This window comes from Aedes aegypti, chromosome 3 (assembly GCF_002204515.2).
Source record: "Aedes aegypti strain LVP_AGWG chromosome 3, AaegL5.0 Primary Assembly, whole genome shotgun sequence".
Taxonomy (NCBI): Eukaryota; Metazoa; Arthropoda; class Insecta; order Diptera; family Culicidae; genus Aedes; species Aedes aegypti.
The window spans coordinates 104319799-104345204 of record NC_035109.1 but is presented as its reverse complement, the minus strand read 5'-3'; the positions used below and the strand labels follow the sequence as shown (position 1 = coordinate 104345204).

The 25406-nt window shown below is 38.3% G+C and overlaps 1 protein-coding gene and 1 long non-coding RNA gene across 4 annotated transcripts; one reads left to right on the top strand and one right to left on the bottom strand.

Annotated features, from left to right (window-relative positions):
• Positions 1–2534: 2534 nt before the first annotated feature.
• Positions 2535–24672, bottom strand: LOC5563642 (double-strand break repair protein MRE11). The gene is made up of 4 exons (XM_021849289.1): positions 24438–24672; positions 23773–24375; positions 3116–3963; positions 2535–3060 (listed from the first exon to the last, which is right to left on the bottom strand). The coding sequence occupies exons 1-4, from the start codon at positions 24541–24543 to the stop codon at positions 2692–2694; spliced, it is 1926 nt and encodes a 641-aa protein (XP_021704981.1). The 5' UTR covers positions 24544–24672; the 3' UTR covers positions 2535–2691.
• On the top strand, positions 7811–8713 carry LOC110677791. 3 transcript variants are annotated; one of them, XR_002501199.1, is made up of 3 exons: positions 7811–8054; positions 8200–8486; positions 8545–8713. It is a non-coding gene; the product is annotated as an uncharacterized LOC110677791 (long non-coding RNA). The 3 variants fall into 3 exon arrangements; XR_002501198.1 differs by having other exon boundaries at positions 7811–8343; positions 8413–8486; XR_002501197.1 differs by having other exon boundaries at positions 7811–8486.
• Positions 24673–25406: the final 734 nt, after the last annotated feature.

The following is a 25406-nucleotide window of genomic DNA, read 5'->3' as shown; positions in this document are numbered from 1 at the left end:
TGCTGTCTACGTCGATGATTTCGTCATAGTGTGTGAGACCGAATGGGAATACGAGGACATCATCAAGAAATTTAATGAATTTTTCACGGTTACATCGCTCGGGGACATCAAATTCTTTCTCGGAATTCAAGTGAACCGTTCGAAGAAGCATATCGCGCTGAACCAGAAAAGGTACATCAAGAAGCTCCTGTCCAGGTTCGGTCTAGAAGATGCAAAACCGTCAAGCTTTCCATTGGATCCAGGCCACCTACATCCAAAGGAGGAGATTCTGCTGCCCAATAATCACCAGTATGCCAGCTTAATTGGTGGGTTGTTGTACGTGGCCATGTGTACTCGCCCAGATGTTGCAGCAGCAGTTTCAATTCTTGGCAGAAAAACTAGTTGTCCCTCCCAGGCTGACTGGGTAGAAGCTAAACGCATCCTGCGATACCTCAAAGGTACTGTCGACCACGAACTGATCTTGGGTGCGGATTCCAAGCAACTGGAAGTATTTGTAGATGCCGACTGGGCCGGTGACACCAAGGATCGCAAATCGACCACTGGTTATTTGATCCGGTACGCAGGTGGTATGATTGGGTGGTGTTCCAGGAAGCAGGAATGCGTGACCTTGAGCAGTTCAGAAGCCGAGTACGTTGCAATTACGGAAAGCTGCAAGGAGCTATCCTGGGTTTTACGGCTATTCGACGATCTGGACATCAAGACTCAGCTGCCAGTCATTATCCATGAAGATAACCAGAGCGCAATCAAGCAATTGGAATTCAATTCCAGTGAACGCCGATCAAAACACGTGGACACGAGATTCCACTACGCTCGTCAGTTGAAGCAATAGGGAATCATCAGTCCACAATATTTTCCAACAAACGAAATGATTGCAGATATGATGACAAAGCCACTTCCTCGTGTCAAGCAGTCAAGATTCCGTGTCGCAGCTATGATTCTTCCGTCGAGGAGGAGTGTTGGCGATGAGATCTAGTTGGCGACTATCAATCATAGCAAACATAGATTAGTTTATATTTAAATAAAATTCATTCCAAGTTTGTCTCTTGTCAAGATCAGAAGTTTTATTTCAACCAAGAGTAGAATACTCGGTCTACGGCCATTCACCATCCAAGAGGGTCCACAAGGTTACCAAGATAGAAGTTCCCTCTGCGAAAGTAGGGTTCTTTAACTAGCGCCACTTGGGCTGCACCATTTTGCATGAGTCTGCAAAGATTGATCGTTGCTGTTCTTTTATGCTGAAGATTGATCTGAGCTACCCTAACCGTAGCCACTACCCAAACTAGGCAGCTTTTTGCAATCTCAGCACGAAAAAACCAGATCGGTATCTATTTAAAGTCGCCAAAGGCGAAAGAGCACAGAATACACTGTGTAAAACGCAAAATACGAATCTATATAGGTGATAATTTAAATTTAATGTCAACATATTCATAATCCCACCCTTATTAAGCCTCAGGATAGAGTCTGAAGAAGGGCAGCCGATTACCTCTGAGAAACACAAGGTCACCTGCACCATTGCTCCGGGTAGCACAGGAAGGGCTCAGAACTGTGGAGAGCGCCCTGGTACCCCACAGGCTCCGTTAGCGGTTAGGTTTTATTTAGACCCCCCTAACCATTCATTCCTAGGCACGGTAAGCATCACACCATAAATTAGGGGTCACCTGTGAGGTGGACTTTTACCACCGGAACAGGCAGTCCGTAGTGTTAATTCTTAGCCAGTTGAAACAACCGCTACCGACACTACGCGGCTATCTAGGCTGCTCGGGAAAAGGAGGTTAATATTGATGATTAACTTCTGACATGCCCAAGCAGTGAGACAAAATTTAGATTCTCCCTCCAGTCCACTTTTTGGATTGCATTTGTGTCCCATAACAACTGTACAAAATTTCAGCTCAATCGGTGAAACTATATTTTAGCGCGCCAGCCGTTCAAAGTTTGTATGGGATTTGGAATGAGAAAACTTACTTTTGTAAAAAATTGACCTTTATAAAAATTTGGAAAGTAGACCTCGATATGTATTTTTACGATGAAGAATATTACCGAAGACCGCGAAACAATCCGACACTTCTTGTGAAAAAAGTAATTCAATGAAAACCTATTGGTAAGGAAGGTGACGTTAATCAACACGTAAAGAATTAAAGAAATAACAATAATAACAAAATTGGGCAAAATTTCCGAATAGTCTGTGCTTAATAACAAGCATCGGATTACTTTGCGGTCTTCGACAATGTGGTTCAACGTAAAAATACCTATCGAGATCTCTGTTTAGATTTTTTATAGATGACAATGGCCAACCTCTGGCGATTTTTCTTTGCAAAAGTAAGTTTTCCCCGTTTTCCCACAGTAAATCCCATAGAAAATTTGAACGGCTGGCGCTAAAATATAGTTTCACCGATTGAGCTGGAATTTTGCACAGTTGTTATGGAACCCAAATGCAATCCAAAAGTGAACCTGTGATAATCTAAATTTTTCATATAACCGTGTCTCAGGCTAATAGTCAGCCTTAGCTAGTTGCACACACTAACAAGAAAACAATCTTTGGCACGGTTTACGACAAAAATTTTATTTCTTCATTTCAACATGACTTATGTGATGGTAAAAACAACAGAAAGGTACCTACTTTCAAAGAGAGCTCGACTCCGCAAACTAGGAATGTATCGAACGAGCCTATCTAAGGTATTATAATATTGACTCTTATTCGTCGTCATCCTCATCGGAAATATACACCACTTTGGAAATATTGCGGCTGCTTGCACGAGAACTAACGACCGGTTTCGTCGTATGAGTCAGGAAGAAATCAATCTTACTACTCGAACTGTTGGACGCCCCTCTGCCCCGACCCCTGCCTCGGCCAGTGGAATTTGAAGCAGCAGTTGATCGCGATCCTCGCCCACCCCGACTTCCCTTTCCGCCACGTCCTGTACCAGCAGTTGTCACAGGTGGCACAAATATTGAAGTAGAATTGGCTTTCGGCTTATCATCAATGTCTTCGTCGCTATCATGGGCATTCGATCTAGTTGAATCTGTAGCAAGTGGTCCCTTCTGGTTGCGCGAATCCAACATCTGAAAATAAATCGTTATATAGTAGATTTCCTTCAAATATATGTACCAAACTCACTTTCAGCATATCATTGTACGTGTCACGCTCCTTCGAACGAAAGCCTTCCAGTACTTCATCGATATTATCCTCGTTGACCGCCTGCCCTTCCAGGTGATTCATCACTTGGCGTTCGTAGAACTTGATTATGCAGTCTGCAGCATCGTCATCCTCGTAATCGACCATTCGTTTCGTCAGTTCACTCATACTCTTAGAGCACAGCAGTTCCAGCTGCTTATCTTCATCTGTTTCCTTGAAATACCTATCTACAACTTCTTCAGCGCGATTGGCAGTTGCTTTCCCTTGGTTTTGATACGCTTCCAATAACGCATCTTTGTCCAATGGCTTCAGTTCATCCTTAGCCTTGGTGATCTTTTTTTTGAAGACGATCATATCCTGTGGATTGGCAACACGACCACTGTACTGCTGCCCAAAGCGGATGGCGTTGAACTGTTGCTCTACATCGGTGATTTCCAATCGCAACCGAATCAATGGCACTTTTGGCTGCTTCTCGTTTCCGGTCAACTTTTCCTTAGCTCTTTTAATCATGTCTTCAATTCTCTCAGCGGCAAAATTCTGCATCTTCTGCTGCACATCACCCTCATCCAAGCCCAGTTCATCGAAGTACTCGGCCATGTTTACCGATTCGAAAATGAACGGCCTTACCGTTTGCAACCGAATCGGATCCAAACGGAACAAACTCTTGTGGATGCTGAGAATTCCACAACACTTATCCAGAGCTTCGCCTTCGGCCAGAGAAGTAGCCACTGTTGAACCTGGCTGACTGACATAGAACTTCTTGTTAGGATTTTCCTCCGGAATAATACGGCAATCGTGTTCATGCCCCCAAATTACGAGATCCAAGAAAGCTAAAAGAATGTTGGTTTAAATATAATATATTTCAATACAGTTACTTAAGTACAGTGGGTACGCTCGAGTATTTTTGTGTTGTTTAGGGGTACTTTTGAGCACGCATGTTAACAATTTTCGCACAATTTGTGATCTCGCCCTTAAAGGCATTAGTAATCGAGTGTGTAGCTCGTTGTTTCTAAACAAATGAATGACCCAGGATGAAAACTATCACCACTGGGAGATAGAGGCATTCTCACACCGAGTTCGGGAAACAGTACACGTATTTTTCGCGGAAGTGACAAAAAGTGCTGATTTTCGATAGAAAGTAAAAAAAAACCTTGAAAATATAGTCGGCTAGAAGGAGAGTATTATAGTGGTATTATACAAGTGTAGTGAAAACAAGAGAATAAAAAATTAAGAGAAAAAGTGTTGGCAAAATTGAAACGGCGAAAGGACGCCAGTGCTAGTGACCGCCATCTTGATTTGAGTACAGAAGAAAAAAACTAAGAAAAAAGAAAGAAGAAGAGAAGAAAAAGAAAATGTCGAGCCCTCCGGGTTCGGAGGAAGGCGGAGCCGCTGGGTTCACCTCATGGGAGGATGATCCAGACGACAACACCGTCAAGGAACATCATAGACAACAATCTACAAGAACACAGACATCGCAGCATGGAACGAAGCTAAACATCAAATACACAATCCAGGACAGCGGACCGTATAGGATCTACGTGCAACTTCAAAGCAACGATGGAAGCCACGGGAAATTAAACAAGTTCTCCCTTGGCTCGACCATCAGGAAGCTGGAAGGGTTTAAAGGATTCATCGTCGACATGAAGGATGTTGGCCGCCATAAAGTGTTGGTTACCGTCAGCAACTTCATCAAAGCGAATATGTTGGTCGAAAAGCTGAACGAAGCTACGGAATACCATGCTTTTGTTCCCAAGCATTTAGTCACCATCGCCGGAGTCATTGCGGGAGTACCCGCGCACATCACTGAAGACGAAATCAAGGAAGAACTAGAAAGCGAAGCTGCTGTTTTGGAGGTCAGAAGGTTATACCGACGAAATGGAAATGAGGAAGCTACAGCGCTGAATAGAGTCAGCGTGACGTTCCGCACGAACGAGCTACCAGAGCGGGTCAAACTTTTTTCCTGCGTTACAAAGGTACTACCATTCTTCAGGAAGGTTGACTTTTGTAGTCACTGCCTGCGTTATGGACACAAAACCAATAACTGCAAGGGATCCCGCCGCTGTAGGAGATGTGGCAATCGACACGAGAGCGAAGACGAATACGAACAATGCGACAACCCAATCAAATGTGCCAACTGCAAAGCATCTACTCACACAGCAACCTCAAAGGATTGTCCGGAGAAGAAGATGCAAGAAAATATCAACGCTATTCGATCGAGGAAAAACCTTACCTATGCAGAGGCTAGGGAACAATGCCCCATAACCATCCAGAACAAATATGACCTGTTGAGTAACCTTCAAGAATACCCATCGCCAGCGGAAAGTTTTGCGTAGGCGGCAAAAACAAGTGGAGCTACCCTACGCGAAGTTTGGAACAAGACGAATACATTGCGTAACCCTATCAAGCCGGCAGTTAAGCTGTCTCAACCAGCTAAACCAGAAGAGAAGGGAAAGAAAAAAGGACATAAACGTCGACTCTCTCAAGGAGAATCGTCTGGAGAAGCGAAAGATATCAACAAACAGGTGAGAAATGAAGAGCAGGTACCTACGAGCAATTATGTCTTCGTGGAAAATCCCCACAAATCAACCGACAAGGAACGAGTAGAGCACCTCGTCAAAGAAGCGAAGAGAAAGACGTTAGAAAACGCAAACGCTGGATTTCAAGAAAAAACCATGGAATTCTATTCCACGTTCATGGAACAAGACCTCCCCAAAGAAGTGGAGGACAAATTCAAAGCTTTTGCTAAGGAACATTTTGATCTAGACAAAACGTTCATATAAACCAACCGATCAACAATGGCGCAGTCTCTGAGGATTCTTCAATGTAACATTAAGAGTCTACATAAGAACAAGAGCGAACTACAACGGACCTTGACGGCGGCAGACTACGATGTAGCACTGCTGTCAGAGACCTGGACAAAAACGGAATTAGAGAACAGCAAAACGTATCGAATATCGCCCTATTATCACATTTGCCACTCCCGTTACGATAATTACGGTGGAGCGGCAATATATTTGAAAAACAGGTATAACTACTACGAAATAAATATACCACCACTATCTGATGCTACACAGGCGGTAGCCATCCGATTAGCACGCTTGGACATCGTACTCGCGTCGATATACGTTAGCCCAACAATCACAAACCGTGACTTCGAAGAAGACCTGGAAAAAATAGTACATGTGCTGCGTCCATTCAAAAAGGTCCTCTTAGGAGGGGATTTGAATGCGCACCATACCTGTTGGGGAAACGACAAAAACAATACGAGAGGACAAATACTCCTCAATGTAATAAGCAACGAGAATTGGATAATCTTGAACGACGGCTCGAAAACATTTGTTCCAATAGAGTTGAATAAAAAATCGAGCGCCATTGACATGACAATTTGCTCGACTACGGTATTTCCGGACGCAATCTGGAATGTAATGGACTTCGGGATAGGCTGCCATCACCTAGTGGTGGAAACAACTTTAAAATCGAATGTAGATGCACCGTGCAGATACATCTATAATCAAAAAAAAATTAATGAAGACTTGGCGCAATTGGGCAACGCTGACGTTAAAGGAGTTGAGGATTTGTTTAAGAATGTTAGGCAAATCTGTAAGAAGCACAGGAAAAAGGAGAAGAGAGTACCAAAATTTTGGTGGTCGAACGAAGTAGATAATGCTTGGAAGGAGAAAACTCAGGCTCGCAGAATGTTCAATCGCGTGTCGAACATGGAGAACTTGATCAACCTAAAGAGAAAAACAGCCTTGTTTAAGAGAGCGAAGAAAACTGAGATCATCCAAAAGCTAAACGAATTACCCGACGAAATCACCCCCTTCACTTCCTCGAAGGAACTGTGGGCGAAAGTAGGACGGCTAACGGGCAGAAAATATCATCAAAAGGAAAATAACATTATCTGTGACGACAGGGAGGAAGCTGAAAAGTTTCTGGACCACCACTTCGGAGCAACGCAAATCAAAATTTTCGAAGCACTCCCGTCTTTGGGGGCAACCGATCTGATGAGCGTAGGTAAATGGAACAGGATACTAAACAGTAAGAAGAAACACTCTGCGCCTGGAGAAGACCGAGTTTCGTACGAGATGCTCAGAAGTTTGAGCATAGAAGCAACGGCCAACATCGTAGACGAAATCAACAAAATGTGGAGAAATGGTTGTGTGAGCGACGCACTAAAAACAATCAAGGTAATAGCGATACCGAAACCAGGACGAAACCAGAACGAGGCTGCTGGAAAGCGCCCGATTTCCCTCGTGTCTACACCAGCAAAGATCGTTAACACCGCAGTGCTCGAACAGCTTCAAACCTTTTTGGAAGAGAACCATGTCATCCCACCAACATCGTTTGGGTTTCGACAGAATATGTCTACAAATACCTGCTTGCAATACGTGATCAACAGTATAAAAACCAACAAACGAGAAAAATACGTATGTGCCATGATATGCGTGGATCTCTCTAACGCTTTCAATGCTGTAAAAGTAGCACAATTAGAAGCAATGTTAACAAACATGCAGGTACAGAGGGAGATAGTTGCATGGATCATCTCATTCCTCACCAATCGACGAATATTATTCACAACGAACCAGGGAATTCTTCAAAGGACGGTGTCAGACGGCCTACCCCAGGGCGATGTACTTTCACCCACGCTTTTTAATGTGTACACGGTGGGACTACACGGAATAGCGAATGGAGACACAGTATTGGTTCAATACGCTGATGATTTTGGCATCATCGTGAGAGCCAAAAACCTGGAAGCCCTGAAAGAGAAAGCACAAAGTAGTTTGGACGACTTTGTAACACGAGCAGAACAACTAGGATTTCAAATAAATCTAGAGAAGACCAATAGTCTTCTCTTCACTACACGCAGAAGAATTTTAATATGTTGAAACTAAGAACGCATTGGTTAGAATCAATAATTTATGTATGTATCAAATCAATTCATTCCCATGTTAGTTTCTAAACCAGTATATTTTTAAAACAACAAAATTTCTAGTTGAATGAAAATATGGTAGTAGATTTTCGCTTCAACAATTTACAATTATTATTTCTATAATTGTGATTTTTAGAATCTACAATATTTTTTATTTATGGTCGCCATCATGTATTTGTGAGAAAAAGTGACGCGAACGAAATGAATAGAGCTGAAAGTATATCCGGTGAAAAACGATAAGAATTCATTAAATTGCTGCAAATTTTTGATTTATCAGACGGTAATTATTTGAGGCAAGTTAATACTTTCAGAAGGCATTTCATTTATATATCACACAATTTATTTTCAGCCAATATGTGCCGAAGAAATGGAAATTATACTTTTAGCGGCGGGAGGAAAACTATCGCACAAGAAAAGCAAAAGGTAATTATAAAAAAGTCTATGTAATTAACAAATTAATCAATTTGCATATTTGTTCCAGAATGTGCCGTCCGGGTTATTCAGCAACGACAACGGCTGGTGAAATTTGATGTGAGCTGCTCACAACCTATGGAACCATCCAGAGATGAACTTTGTTCTAGAACATCACAATCATTCATTCTGATTAGATAAACATGATTATATAATAAACGAGCAAGCATCAATAAAAACATCACCTTTTGCAACTTTGGTTGAGCTTTATTGAAATTAAAATATTATTTTATTGAATGAACAGTTATTATTTTTGTTTCTACATGAGTCATACAGTTACTTCAATACAATGTTTTTATAGATTCAACAAAGGATATTTTCGTTTCAAAAAATATATTTTTTGTATTTGACAGTTAGCTGCTTTGAAGCATTTTTAGAAACAACAATATTTATTGTAGGAATAAATGAGTATATTTATTGAAACAATGATAAATGCTGGTAAGCCGTGAGTCTACAATAAAATTTGTTGAACCTATGTAGAAATCTGTTGAATTTACAATATATTTCTCTGCGTGTAGTAATGATAAATGTCTGGATGTTAGCATAAACGGGAAAATAATTGAAACTGTTAAAAGTTGCCGACATCTTGGTGTTACCCTAGATCGGTACATAAGCTTTGGTGAACATATAAGAGAGACCAGGAAGAAAATTAACGATCGCTTGAACATGATCAAGGTGATCAATGGAACTAAACATGGCAGTCATCCACAAGTATCCATCAAAATCTACAATGCTCTTGTCAGGAGTGTAGTAGAGTACGGCTCTGCAGTCACCCTAAACGCTAAGAAGACAAATCGACACATTCTGACGGTTGCCACCAACCAGTGCCTCCGAAAAGCTACCGGATGTACCAAAAGTACTCCCCTCAACGCCCTAGCAGCAATAGCCGGTCAGGATCTATTAGAACACCGGTTAGAATACATCACAGGAAGCAGCATTGCGAGGAGCTTCGAACAGAGGAACATTATAGCCGAACAGCTGGCTGCCGTTCCACCTATCGAAGAGGATGGATCAGATAAGTACTCTTATCTGGAAAATGTTTACCACAAGGATAAGGAGATCTACGACAATATTATGCGTATAACAACTAGGGAAAGTGTACCAGTTATGGCCATAGTGGTTCCCTATTTGGCCATATGCAAAATATGGATAACTTTTACATTTTTAATCTTTCTGAATGTGTTAACATCAAGATTTATCCTTTATCTTACTGCTAAAACACAAAAGATTTTTCAAAATGTGAAGGCATTCAAGATATCACGTATGGCGAAATAGGGAACCACTATGACCATAACTGGTACACCTACCCTACACCTACAGTTCATCACGTTGAAATTTTCTCGTCGCTGGAAAGAATCACGGGACCGAAGAGAAATCTTCCTCTCGTAAAGCTGAAGCAAGCAGCTCTATGCGTTATAAATGGAAGATTTAAAAATCGAGGACGAGTCTTCACGGACGCATCAAAGGAGAACAACACCTGTGGTATAGGAATATACTTCGAAGGGTCAGCCAGGTACCACTATAGGTTGGCACACGAGGTAAGCATAACCACCGCAGAAATACAAGCCATCAACGTCGCAATGAAACTCATCAAGGAGAATCAACTCTACTTGTACGTCATATACACGGATTCCAAGACAGCTTGCGGGATGCTTGAGGAAGCACTACATGCACACAAATGACCGCAAATACTGTCGGAAATACTGCAGGCAGCGCACGAAACAGGAACATCTATACAGTGGGTGCCTAGCCACGTAGGTCTAACAGGCAATGAAATGGCTGATCAGCTGGCTAAGCTGGGAACAAGTACATCAGCTGAAACACTGGAACATCAAATTTTCTACACGGACGCCAAAAACCACCTGAAACGAAAAAAACTTGCTAGCACTCAAGAATGGTATAAAAATTACTCCGAAGAAAAAGGAAAACACTTCTACCAAATACAAAACGAATACAACGATAAACCATGGTACGACGGGCAGGATCTAAAAGGATACGAAGTAGGGGAAGGGGTGGTAAAATGAACACCTTAAGGAAATCATCTTGTTTCTGATAGAAAAACGAGGAATTTGTATAGTTCAACCGCACAACATCAAAAACAGGGATGTAATCCAAGTCTTCCGAGCTAAAAGTTACGTCAGTTCTAATTTTTAAACGTGGTTTTCTAAAATCTTAGTTTTTGTTGACATTTTCACTTCAATTTACCTCCGTATCAATTCGAACACTCAGATTTATGCTCTAAATCGTCCATGCGTGATAAAAATTCATCGAAATTTGTTTTTACTCGATAAAAGGCACGATGTTCATTTTACCACCCCTGTTCATTTTACCACCACTTCCCCTACGAATGATCAACCGACTGATGACAGCACATAACTATGGATCAATGCACGAGTTCACTAATTTGACGTTGAAGCGGTGCCGTATTCACTCGTTGCCATGGTCACGTAAATAACACGGCACCGCTGAAACGTCAAATAATGAACTCGTGCATCGGTCCATTCAAAATCTTGGCTTGCCAAGATGAAAATTGTGGAAGACCCGGATTGCGAACTTTGCGAAGAGCCGGAAACAGCGGAGCACTCGATTATCCACTGTCCGCGATTCAACATCGAACGGGCCGAGTTTTCCTTCGATGGTAGATAGGGTAGATGTACCAATAGTGGAGGTACTAAGCACGATTGTACTTCATTTAACCGCCTAAATTCAAGAAGCGCAATTAATGTACATGTTATAGTTTGTAACGGGAAGTAACAACCATTGACTTAATGAGAAAAATTATTTCATCGCAGTAATCCACGGCATGTCAGTGAAAAATAATACCTCCACTATTGGTACACTGTTCCTTTAGTTGCGGTATATTTTTAATTTGTGTTCCAATAGTTGCGGTATCCGTTGTTTTCTCATGGGATCCTCCACTATAGGAACACTTTACCGCAACTATTGGTACAAGTAAGAAAAGTTTTAGCAATTTTAGTGATATTTCATTAGTTTTGAAGCAATTTGAGCGCTCTTTTCAACTATTCCGTGTATCAACAAGCCAATACGTCGATTGGCAGTGTCGGTTCGGTGGTTATTATAATAAAATCAGTGAAAACGGCACTACCGCAACTATAGGAACACCCACAACTAAGGGAACACTTACCCTATGCGAACTTAGTGGACATCTTCAAGAAAAAAGACACAAAACTATGCAGAGAAGTAGTTGCATTTGTTAAAAAATGCAAACTGGATTTGTAACTAACGTACACTGACGTGTACGCATATCAATAGGGCATATGGTCCCAGTCACCGGCCCTCCACTCGAGTTGCGATAAGACTCAACTAGATTGAAGAAGAAGAAGGGAGATAGTGGAGGATTTTCTCTTCATCGTAGCATTGTTGAATAACATGTAAATCCATTAGTTTGCTTTGTAACAACAAGCTACACACCCACGGTTACCAATGGCTTTTAAGGCGAGATCACAGGTTATGCGTTTTTTATTAATAAATATACCGTTACTGACTAAATTGGTATCACCTGAAACCTAGTAAGAAGTTCGAAGTTTTACAAGTAGGTAACAAGACTGAGTTTTTTCGTAACATTTCAAACCTTGAATCGCGTATTACTATGATCCATTTATTTAGTTAGTTAACATCTAAAGAGGTAACACTGAATCAACAATATCACGCCACAATACTCGGTTCGTGGCCGCATTTCTCCATCCTTGGTTCTGCCCCAAGCTCGTTAAATCGCTGAGCACTCAATTCACCCACCTAGATCGCTGCCTTTCACGCCACGAAGTGGTAGGGATAGGAGTTGTTGGACCAAATACTAAGGACCACACAAAGGGGTCTTTGTTATACCTGCATGTACGCGAGGTACCAATGGTAAGCCATGCCCATGAATTTGGATACAAATTAAGCTAAATTCTAGAATTCGAATATGAATCTCAATTTCTTTCAATCACAATTAACCGTAGAAGACTTCTAAATGTATTCAATGCACTAAAGAAATACTACGATTCAAGCAGTAATTCGATTATTTTGCTAAATATAATAATCATATAAAAATAAAGAAATCCTCTTCACCTATCACAGGTATTTATGGTGATAAAATAATATCATAATAGTTAGTGAGGAATAAAAAAAAAAGGATTTTCTTGAATTTGCATTTCTAAACTGAAAATAAGAGATTGAGGATTAACGTTACCCCGTTACTGAGGGATTCCACGGAGGCATGCAAGTCGATTCTGATCGACCATTTCAAAAATATCTGAAACTTTGCACAATTTTTCAGTTCCATCTAAATCGTCATTTTTCGATATCAAATCTTCAAGTTGAGTCACGACTAACTTTTCAAAAGGGTGTATGTGAAAATGGTTCAAAAATATTCAAAAAGCTGCACAGCAAAAACGGTTTGTTCGATTGTTAGACAACTAAAGAAACAAAGTTAGACAACTAAATAAAGATTCCAAAAAAAAAATACACACAGTAAAAAAAAAATTTTTTTGCATTAAAAAACATCATTTTTGTCACAAAAACTCAAATATCTCAAAACCCTATCGGAATACCAACGTAATTTTTTGAGGGAAAACGGTCCATTATATTAGCTATCTACAATAAAAATTGGTGGTGATGGTAAGCCAATAAACAAAAAAGTTATGACATTTCAAATATTTCACAAATTTGACACTTAGTGAATTTTTTTTTTTTCATTGTTAATTTTTTTTAGGACCGCAGTTTGTTGCTAAATTTTTTGTTAAGGGTACCACATGAGGTTAACAAGTTTTCATGATATTTTATTTAATTATTCATAACTATTATAGCATCTATTAGAAAGTTAGACGCGATCCAGTGTTGTGATCTAAAGTCTTGATAGTGTCATATTTTTTATTGTACGTAACTGAAGAAACATTCTCTCAATAGTGTTGAAACCTTTTGATAAAAGAAACCTATAAGAAATCTAATATTGAAGACAAAAGCTACAAAAAAAAGTTTTCTATACAGGTATACGACTAGTTTACCTGCAAAAAGTTTACCTCGTAGTGAACAAGGCCGGTCTATACCCAGGTGATCTAGTATACGTAAAGCAGGTCGGTTTTCTCGGCGCTGGTTTTCTCCACAAAGTTAAAATCTGATTACACCTGGGTATAGACCCGCCTTGGTAGAGAATAGACTTTGTTAATCATATTTGGGAGAAAGCGAGTAACTTCAACAACATCAAAAACATGATAGGTACATACCATGAACATACTCACGAAAAAGCTAAAAATATACTACCACTATGGTTATAAAAGATTTAATTGTAAAATTTTTCTTCAGTCAAGCAAACGACACCAAACTAGTAAGTAAAAACTTAAAAGTGATTTTGTTTATTAAAATCTAACGAGCAACATGAGTAGTCGCTTTCTCAACTGTTTGCAGAAAAAAAGTGTTCGAAAGAGCTACGAAATCTCACCGAAAGCACCATAGATAAACTGAAAGCGGCTGGTTATGCTCCAATGTCTACATTGAATACAAATTTACGCATTTGTACGTCCTGCCGTTTAAACGTTGACAAACGGGCAATCTGTACATCATCGGTGGATCAGGTTGCAGGAAGTTCGAAAACAACAACAACTGAGGAATTACTAGATGCACCGACAACAACTGAGGAGTTACCAGAAGTACCAAGTGCAGATAGTCTTGCCACGGTACCATCAGCGACATCTGTTTCAGCAAATCAATCAGAAGATGAGTGCATCCAGAAGGTCAACATCGAACGCTTCAACGAAGGGATAGCTGGAATAAAAGTGACTCCGATTAAATGGACGAAGATGGGTTACGTCAATTATCCCGAGAAAAAATACCGTGAAATCAACGAAGCTGTACGAAGAAACCTCTTCAAATTAGGACCTGAGGATGTGGAAAATACAGACTACGATGAGGTAATTATGAATATGAATTATTGATTTTGTCGATGCTGCCAAGCTCGTGGTCTATTCAAGACGCCATTGATGAGTTCAAAACCAATAGAAATACAGCAAAAGAGGCAAAACAATTCAAAAATAACTGTCTTGCAACCAAAAATGCTAGGTCGAGTACTTCATTAACAGATGAGACAAAAGAAAAAATAATTCAATATTTTGAAGACGATGAAGTAGGTAGAGCTATGCCTGGCCAAAAAGATTATGTATCTGTAAAAAAAGATGGAAAGCGTCAAGCAATCCAAAAACGATAAATGATGACTACTTTGAAAGAAGCGTATACACGCTTCAAGGAAATTAACGAAAATATTAAGGTAGGTTTTTCCTCATTTGCAAGCCTTCGTCCAAGGCAATGCAAGCTTCTATCCAATTCAGGAACACATAATGTTTGTGTGTGCACAACACACGAAAATATTAACCTAATCTTACATAGTTTGAAAAGAATCAATTTATCAAAGGATATTAAAATGTTAACTGGTAGTCTTTTGTGTGAAAATACAACATCAAATTGCTATCTTCGATCTTGTTCGGATTGTCCAGATTCTTCATCATTGGAAAATACTTTATTCGCTGAGTTTGAAGAAAATTATATTGATCAGTTATCATTTGAGCAATGGGTGACCACGGATAGGTGTGACCTAGAAACTATTGTAAAACCTGTAGATGAGTTTGTGTCATTTTTTTGCTTGAAATTAGAAAGTTTAATTCCTCACGACTTTATTAAAACAGAGCAATCCCGCTTTTTAAAAAATACGAAAAATACATTACAAGATGGTGAATTTTTAGTCATTTGTGATTTTTCTGAAAACTAAGTGCAGTCCCATCACTGGAACGTACAACAAGCTACAATTCATCCATTCGTTATTTATTTCAATGGAAGTACGCAAATTGAACATTTTAGTTTTATTGTAATTTCCGAAGATTTAAGACACGACTCAGTATCTGTAAATTTGTTCATTGCCAAAATGATTAACTTTTTACGCGTTGATAAGGATAAAGAAATCAGAAAGATATATTTCATGTCTGATGGAGCAGCATCGCAGTACAAAAACCGTAAGAATTTTTCGAGCCTACACTCCCGTGCAAAAGTTTGGGTTCACCCCCTCAAAAACATACAAAAGTGTTCTGTCCATATCTCTGTGATTACACGTCCAATTAAAACTCTTTAAGCTGCATTCGAAAGGCAAAGAGTTATTCTTACTTCGTATGTATTTTTCCAAAAACATTTTTTTAATTTTGTATACTAAATTTATACTTAAAGTTGTGACATTTTTCAAAAAACACACTGAAAAATCATATCTAATTTCTTCAGCATTGGGTCGACCAAAATTTTAAATCAAAGTGTCATTAGAATCGTAATCTCATATTCTTTGAAGAGATCCCACTAAATTTTGGCAGAAAAATGTGGAAAGTATTCAAAATCAATGAAACAGTTAGTCAAGTCATCGTGCAAAAGTTTGGGTTCACCCCTCAGTATGATGCAAATCGTGCAAAAGTTTGGGTTCACCTGAGCCACACGCACATCATTTTTGTCAATATCTCTGCCATTTTTCAACCGATTTTAAAAGTTTAAAGCTTTTTTGAGCACAAATAATGGTGCGTACATGATTGGTTTGAGATTTCACAAATTTAAGTAAGTTCAGGTGAACCCAAACTTTTGCACGATACACCATACTGAGGGGTGAACCCAAACTTTTGCACGATGACTTGACTGACTGTTTCATTGATTTTGAATACTTTTCAGATTTTTACGCAAAAATTTCGTGGGGTCTCTTCAAAGAATATAAGATTACGATTCTAATGACACTTTGATTTGAAATTTTGGTCGACCCAATGCTGAGGAAATTAGATATGATTTTTCAGTGTGTTTTTTGAAAAATATCACAATTTTAAGTACAAATTTATTATACAAAGTTCAAAGAATAATTTTGGAGAAATACATACGAAGTAAGAATAACTCTTTGCCTTTCGAATGCGGCTTAAAGAGTTTTAATTGGACGTGTAATCACAGAGTTATGGACAGAACACTTTTGCATGTTTTTTAGGGGGTGAACCCAAACTTATGCACGGGAGTGTATGTCAATTTAAATCAAAGTACGGAATTGATGCAGAATGGCATTTCTTTGCTACGTCACATGGCAAAGGTCCTTGTGATGCTATTGGAGGAACCATAAAGCGCATGGCCACAAGAGCAAGTTTAGCCAAAGAACGTGAGCATCCAATTAAAACTGCAAAAGAACTATTTGATTGGGCGAATCGCAGAAAAGAAGAAGATTTAACAAAATTATCATTTTGTTTTACTACTACTGAAGAGTACGAATTAACGGCATCAGAGCTCAGCGAGCAATATAATAACGCGAAAACGATCCAAGGAACCCAAAAATTTCACTGTTTCATTCCATTGTCAAGGCTGGTTTGCTACTGACAAGAAAAGGAATCGCCTATCTCGATGCGTGGAAAATTTCTTTCAAGAAATGGTCAAGAAAATCACATTTTTCTGATCGCAGTACGCAGTTGAGAAGAAATGTCACTTCAAAGGGGGCTCCCTGTAGGAAATTTCTTGACCCATTCAGTCAAGGAATTTCTTTACTTTTCTTGAGCGAAACAGCATACTTAGCTTCAGAAAATAAAATTAAAGCAAAACTTTACTCGAACTGTACTGATAATGATGCAAAAGTGTTCAATATTGTAAAAAAATTGAATAACAATAAATAAATAAATAAGTATTAATAAAAAGTTTTCATGATCTCATAACGCATACCCAAATCCAAAACTTTTAAAGTTTATATATAAGGTACCGTGGGGTAAGTGGATACAGAAAAAGCATTAGTCAACTTCATTGATATGTACAGCTAACGTGAATAATGTAGTTCAAACTTTTTTCTGTGGATAGCAAATGAGGGACTAATATACTTCAAATCATCGATTATTTCGATTTTTCTGATTGGTATGTATTGAGTATGAGGGACTTAAAAATTTGCGCCAAATGATCCACTTGCCCCACCATGGTGGGGTAAGTGGATCACCAATAGAAAAAATCTGTTCCTAAAACAAATGTGATTCAATTATGTATAGTATGAATGATATTACTCTCGTTCTTGTTATTAGTGCTAGTAATGGTACATTTCAGTGCTTTAAAATTGAAAAGTATCTTTATTTAATGAAAATATATTGAAAACTATGTATACATTAGTTTACACTAATTCGAACAACAAAAAAACATTGTAACAAGAATAATATGGAGAAAATTCATCCATTTATACACGTAAGATATACAGAAGTATTGTGGGATTATTCCTCACGATGTTTTCGAAAAACATTCGTATTTTGAAAATATTAATTACCGTGTACGCACCTAACTTTGCGCAGCTCCAAACTTTGCGCATTTTTAAGAAGCCAGAAGAAATGATAATTAATTATTGATTTTTTTAACCATTCAGTTTCAGCAACATGTTCGTTTATGTAAAATAAGTATTTGGCATACATTTGTTTACTGAGAAACGCTCGTTAATGTTAGTAAATAAACAAAAAACCTTATCGTCACACGTATAAACGTCAACTTTTACACCGTCTTAGCACAAGCACTAAGGAGTGGCTCTGTCAAAAATCAACATTTTTCCGAACAAAACTATGCTGTGAGAAGTATAATTGCGGTGTATTAGCAAAAAGGGTAATATTCTAGTAATTCCATTAATTTTCCATACAATATGTCGAATTTTTATTTGAAAAAAAGCGATGCGCAATGTTAGGACCCATTTTTTACGTGAGGGTCTTAATTTTTGCGCACTTCTAGCAATTCGGAATGGCACGTAAATACATGTACGTCATTGCAAATGACAAAAGCTGTCGATCTTAGCAAGAATGGTCACTCAATCTATAAGGCAGCGGTTACATGTTATATTCCTGAAAGTACCTTTTGTATGAAGCTGAAGGCAAAGTTGTGCATTGAAAAATCTCGGAAATCCCACTGTATTGACGCAGGAGGAGACTTTTACAGTAAATTTGGATAATTGATAGCGCAAAGGTTGGCTTCCCAGTTGATGCACAATGATTCAAGTTCTAGTTGTCTAGCAAAAAAGCCCGTTCAATTATGGAATATCTAATACGTATGGCGGTAAATTAATAAAAAATAATTAATCGCGAGAGATCAACGATATATCTCCCAAACTTCCTCCACTTCCAGCTGACGACATGTGCAACAGAGAAGATTTTCTTTAGAAAGCTTCCAAATTGTGCGAAATCGAATTGTTCAGACCATCAGCAGTAAATACGAGCATCGAATTTCGATAGTTATTCAAAGAGATGGAACAAAATTTAAAAAATAAGGAACAGAAACAACAATAAAATAAAAAAAAGTTTAAGAATTAAAAAAAAACAAAAGAATAAATGATATAAACCAACTTACGAAAACAAATAAGGGATGGTACACAAATTAGGTCACGCTAAATTTCAACTTTTTTGACCACCTCCCCCCCTTTGTCACGTTTTTTGTATTAGTCCTCCGAAATTTTTGTAAGACTTGTCACGCTTGGCTTGAGCCCCCCCCCCCCTCGGAGCGTGACGTAATTTGTGCATGACCCCTAAGCATAAGCTACGGCTGTAAACTATATTGCTCAGATTGTAATCTTGTGAATATATGGTAAAAATTAAGAACAGTGTAAGTCACTATTCGTGGCCACTCTATGTTTGGGGTGGTTGAACAAATTAAATTGAAATTCACGAAAAAGCTCATGATGAAACTCATATTAGTTGTACCCTTTTTATTTAATACAAAACCAGTAAGAAAGTAAAATTATTCAGAGCAAACAAGCAATTTAAGGCATGCGCAAAGTTAGGCACATCATGCGCAAAGTTAGGAACAATTCAGATTTTGTGCGCAATGTTAGGCACAAGGTATTGCATCCCCTTTTTATTTTGTTTTATTTTTTATGAATTATTTTCATTCTTTTAAAATCATGTGTTCTACTGAAGGGTTAAAAGCCTATCGTTGACAGAAGTTTGAATAAAAAAAATAAATATTTTAGCCTTATTTGAAACAAAAATAAGATGATAATTTCTTAACTGCGCAAAGTTTGGTGCGTACACGGTACATTTATTTTTTAATAACAAACTGATATCCTTTTATTATTTTTAAGAATATGATTGTATCATCTGTTTAGAATAATTTATATGGTCAAATAAGGTACGATAATATGCTTTCTATTGGAGAATTAGCATATTTTACTCTTTTGCTACTCAGCTTAGATAAACCACGAAAAGTTTCGCGTGAGTTTTGAAATTATTACTTTTTTATATATATTTTTTTTACCAGAAAGGCTAGAAAAACTTTTAGGTGGATTAATTCAAATTATCTATGGTCAATTTGACAAATTTAAGCTGGGAATGAAAAAAATTAAGGAAAACAACATTTGCGAATATTAAAACTTATAAAAATTCTCGTAAGCAGTCTGCCAATAAATGATAATAATACTTGATCCACTTACCCCACCCCATTTAAAAGTAGGGGTAAGTGTACCATGTACAATATATCTGTATTTATTTATAAAAATCACATATTTTTCATTGTCGAAAAAACTAATAGTATTCGATTTTAGACAGAAATACAATGGATTTTAGATTGAAGGAAAACAATTTTGAAATTAATTAATTTTTGCAGCTAACAAGTTTGCTTGTGTTAGTGTACGGGTAGTACCAGTTTTGCGATAGTATCAGTGTGGACGTAAGAATATAACCTAAAACGAAGCAATGGTGCAAAAACATTCAACATATTCAAGTATTTATGCTTAATATTGACGAATGATCCACTTACCCCACTGATACACTTCCCCCACTGTACCTTAACATTTAGAAACTCATCGATCATACTCTAAAAAAAAATATCCTGGTAAAAAAAAATATTTTCGTGTAATCTGTTAATTCATTTTAATTTATACATATATACATATAATATTTATACGTATACATAATATTTATACATATACATAATATTTGTAATTGTAATTGTAATTGCTCAATCCACACCCTGGCAGACAATTATCCGCCCATCTAGACACGGGCTGGGTGAGGACCTACCAAGCCTCCCCCGTTAACATGTCCTATACCGTTTAGCACACCGGGATCTTCCACAAGCAGGCGCCGGAATTAAAGCGGTCCCACAAGCTTCAGATGCATTAAATAGATATAGTCCCTCTGGCACTAAACCGAATAGCGGCCTTCATATCATCACTAGCACTGCCTACCCCGCACGCCAAACAAAATGCCGGAAGTAGCGCGCCGTGTAGAACATCCGATGTTCTACACAGCACATCACCTCCGACACCATGCTCAACGTACAGCAAAGACATCGCTAATAAAAAGTGGAATGCGTCATTCGATTCAGTGCCAGAGGGACTATAAATGTAACGAAGAGGAAATGAAAAGATAGTAGAGATGGTTTGGTTGTTGGATTGCTGAAACGAGAAGAAATAAAGTCATTACGTTAAAACGTGGTTTTTATAGTTGAATAAATGTATCGATAGTTTCTCATCTGTTTCTTTTCCGTGTCGTAGTTGCGTCGATTCTATCCACCTCGAGTTTTGTCGTCTCCGCTCGAGCAATGAGGACCGCGATGAAATGAAAATATAAAAATATGACCATTAGTGTTTATCTATTATTTAATGTGGTTCTCATTTGCTTTTAAATACCTAAGTAACATGTGAACTCTGCCTCTATCAGAAAATTCTAATGAATTATATTTTATTCTCCTGCACTTTCCCTAACACAAAGTATTCCTATTTAGTAAGACATTTACAAGTGCAAAAGCGCAAATAAAAGTGTGGGACCTCATCGAATCATGTTGATGCCCTCAGAGCACTCATTCTTCGATTTGCGAAAAATGAGTCCGCTGAAAACACCGACCCGACTCGATGTAATCGCGCACCTCTACCAACGCCTCCGCACATGTAAAAACTTCTGCGATAAACCTGTGGTGTGAAAGAAATGCGCAATATTATTTTAATTTCAATCCTAACTGCATGACCCGTAGGCTCTATGCGTATGATTGTTCATTATTTTAGCTAAATATACCGTAAGGACGCCATTCACCGCTCATGCTCCATTCACCGCTCATTGAATTATTTTGAAAAAATCTGAATAAATTTTCGCAATAAAAGTCATGAACATGTATTAGTATCCCAGAATGGATTGTATCAGAATGCAATTCATATGATTTAATATTATATACTATTTATAAAACATAATTTTAGGCTTTTCAAGGCGGTAAACATGAGTTGAGCAATGAATTTATTATGGCGGATCGAAAAATGCTTCTTAGCTGCCACGCTTTAATATGTTGTTGTACTATTATACAAAGATAACGACCAGCTAGTAAAAGTAAATTAATTCCTACTAGTTGTGTATATTGAGCTTCATACTTAGGATGAGCGGTGAATGGCGCCCTACACATGTATCATTGGCATACATGTTATTCGATACCATTATACGTTGTTCTCATTTCAACTTCTTTCCTATAAAAACAAATGTTTTATCTTGCGTCTAGCGCAAAAAGTTGCGAAAAATATCGAAAAACCGATTTTTGACAGAATTTAATGTGTTGAAATGCTGTTAAATGAGCGGTGAATGGCGTCCTTACGGTACCAGTTATTCCTGTACATCAGAAGAAAAGAAAAACGATTAAGAATATCTTGCAGCGTAAAGTTTAAGTGATCAAATATTAATCCTTTCTTCGAACCTAATTTCATTATACATTGGGTTGTGCTATGCTTCGCGTGTGATACGAACAATTAGATTTATCAATATAATGCATTAGCATCCAAACAAATATCCTAGAAAATTTTCTTATTGTCCGACAAACATTTCAAAACAATTACGAACTGCAAAAATTCAACGGTAACTTTACTCAACAAAGCTTTCATTCGATCACCCTTAAAATACACAGTCATCAGTAGACCATGCACTATAATATCCTCCTAATATAACGCAGAGCTAAAAATCCTCTCTTGCGTTACCCAATCTGAACAAGAAAACATTTTCAAATACTGCCCATAATTTGTGCACGGCAAAACAGATTCCACTTTCTACGTAATGTAACCTAGTATGAACAGCTGCCCAACTCTCCAGACCTGCGCCCTCCAAGATCCAAGGTGCTGCTGCCTTACGTTCAAAACTTCTTTCCTCAAAGTCAGTCTATCAATTCCGAACTCTATTGCATACTACCATACCAATCAGACCCTATTCCTGACAAGACACAGAGTCATAACCCCAATGTGATGGATTTACCCAGTAAATCCACAACCTTGTCCTAACCCCTCTTACGTTTCGCTATCCTCGAAAGTCACCTATATTGATGCTTGGCAAAAAATATCAGTATTCAATCCACAAATCCCAAATACCACCACATTACGTTGGTCCGTTTGGCGTCGCCGGTGGATACCTGTTCTGACATTCGTTTCTTTTAAACTCCATTTCAACCATGTCCCTCCACTTTATCAATACGAATGTTGACGAATCACGATAATCTGAAGATCGTGACCAGAACGGAGGTAGGATAAATCACTAGGGACCAACTACCACCTTTATACATATACATAATATTTATACATATAATATACATAATACTAATGAATACATGAAAACGACTTGTTTAATTCACGCAAGGCCCTTAACAATAAAATCAGCAACAAACTGCGGTTCCCGTAATAATTTACACCGAAATTTTTTTTTTCTACTAAATGTAAAAATTGTGACATGTTTGAAATGTCATAACTTTTTTGTTTATTGGTTTACCATCACCAAATTTTTATGGTAGATAGCTAATTGTTTTCCCTCAAAAAATTACGTTGGTATTCCGATAGGGTTTTGAGATATTTGAGTTTTTGTGTCAAAAATTATGTTTTTTAATGCAAAATTTTTTTTTTTCTACTGTGTGTATTTTTTTTTTGGAATCTTTCTTTAGTTGTCTAACTTTGTTTCTTTAGTTGTCTAACAATCGAACGAACCGTTTTTGCTGTGCAGCTTTTTGAATATTTTTGAACCATTTTCACATACACCCTTTTGAAAAGTTAGTCGCGACTCAACTTGAAGATTTGATATCGGAAAATGACGATTTATATGGAACTGGAAAACTGTGCAAAGTTTCAGCTCAATAGAAAAAAATGAATTAAAAAATTTACCAAATTTTGGTGCTGTTGCTTGGAATCACTCTACTATGAATTGTTAAAGAAATAATTATCCCTCCAAAGCAATTTACTGGGTACGCCACTGCTTGAATATGAGCAGTGTTTGTCACTCACCTGGCAATGATTTTTCCGGCAGATAATTCTTCGGTCCCCGATCTGCCCGGTTCTGATGAACCACCATCACATTGAACCAATCGGTATCTTCCGGCTTCTCCAAGAAAACTTTGGCTTCGTTGAACAGCCGGGCCAATCTTGCATCACTAATATAGCTCAATCCGTACAGTGCCATTTTGGTCTCGCCTTTCTTCAGCAGAATTGGACTGATATTAATCTTTGTCAAATCCGTCCACTTGCCGAAGTAGTTCACATATCCATTCGTACTCAACAGATCCAGCGAGCTGATCCGGCCAAAGCCGCTGGGATCATCGTGATTGCCATGGATTGAAAACACCGGAATGGCAATGTTCATATTTGGGTCCTCGTAGTTGACCGTTTTGTTCAGCGATTCCAGGAAGTTTTCGTTCTGGTCGCTGAGAAATTCCAACTTAATGGGTTTATCACCCAACAGATACGTTTTCAACAGACGAGAACATCTGTTCAGCGTGTTCGTGGAAGGATTAGCAATATGGAACAGGTCGCCCCCGAGGATGATTGCGTCCACATCATTTTCCAATGCGTGCTGCAGCACTTCTTCGAAAGCAATGAAGCTGTCCTCTCCTGGAATAAGCAGTTTTACCGCAATAGCTCCAAATGTAATACATTTTCAATTATGATTTTACCTCTAATCACATCCTTCTCGTTGTATCCCAGGTGGATATCACTGGCCACCAAAATCTTGATGGTGTCATCCGGGTCGATGGTGGAATTTGGCGTGGGCTCGGACATTTTACTCGAAACGTACAGAAACGTACAACAACTAAAACCTAATAACACTCTACGTATTCAGCACTGGTACTGGAAACTAACAAACTTTTCCTGAAAAACCTTGTTGCAGGATGGAAAAACGAACACAAATTAGGGGCCGTCCATAAATGACGTAGCATTTTTTCACTGATTTTTTACACCCCCCTCCCCCCTCGTAGCTTTTAGTCACAAATGATGATACCCCCCCTTGGAAAATACGTAGCATATCAAGAACCCCCCCCCTCAAAATTTTCAATTTGTTTTCCTCAGCGATTGAGCTAAAATTCTTCTTCTTTCTGGCGTTACGTCCCAACTGGGACAAAGCCTGCTTCTCAACTTAGTGTTCTTATGAGCACTTCCACAGTTATTAACTGAGAGCTTTCTTTGCCATTAACCATCTGCCACACGAGAAACGAAGATACTCTATGCCCTGGGAATCGAGAAAATTCCCTCTACGAAAAGATCCTCGACCAGCGGTATTCGAACCCACGACCCTCAGCATGGTCATGCTGAATAGCTGTGCGTTTACCGCTACGGCTATATGGGTCCCTTGAGCTAAAATGAAACATTGAAATACAGAAATGTCTATACAAATATAGAGATTGATTGATATTAAACACTTAATCTGACGAATGATAGTTTGATATACCGTAACGTTAAAAAATGGAAAAAAGTTTAAACTAGCATATTTCCTGTTTATTAAAAAATATTAAGAAATATTCTTACTCAACTCATAATGAAACAATGAAATAATAAAAATGCTCTTTAGTTGAATTACCGACTGATTTAGAAATCTGAACGATAGGACAATTTTGATAACACTCGAATTTGATGTCCTCATTGTT

What these genes read in the sequence shown, in the direction of transcription:
- LOC5563642 (XM_021849289.1), bottom strand. Translation starts at nt 24,543, where the DNA reads ATGTCCGAGCCCACGCCAAATTCCACCATCGACCCGGATGACACCATC. An exon ending in GCCGGAAAAATCATTGCCAG is followed by an intron (nt 3,964 to 23,772) that starts GTGAGTGACAAA and finishes ACATTCTTTTAG; the next exon opens with CTTTCTTGGATCTCGTAATT. An exon ending in CGTACAATGATATGCTGAAA is followed by an intron (nt 3,061 to 3,115) that starts GTGAGTTTGGTA and finishes ATTTATTTTCAG; the next exon opens with ATGTTGGATTCGCGCAACCA.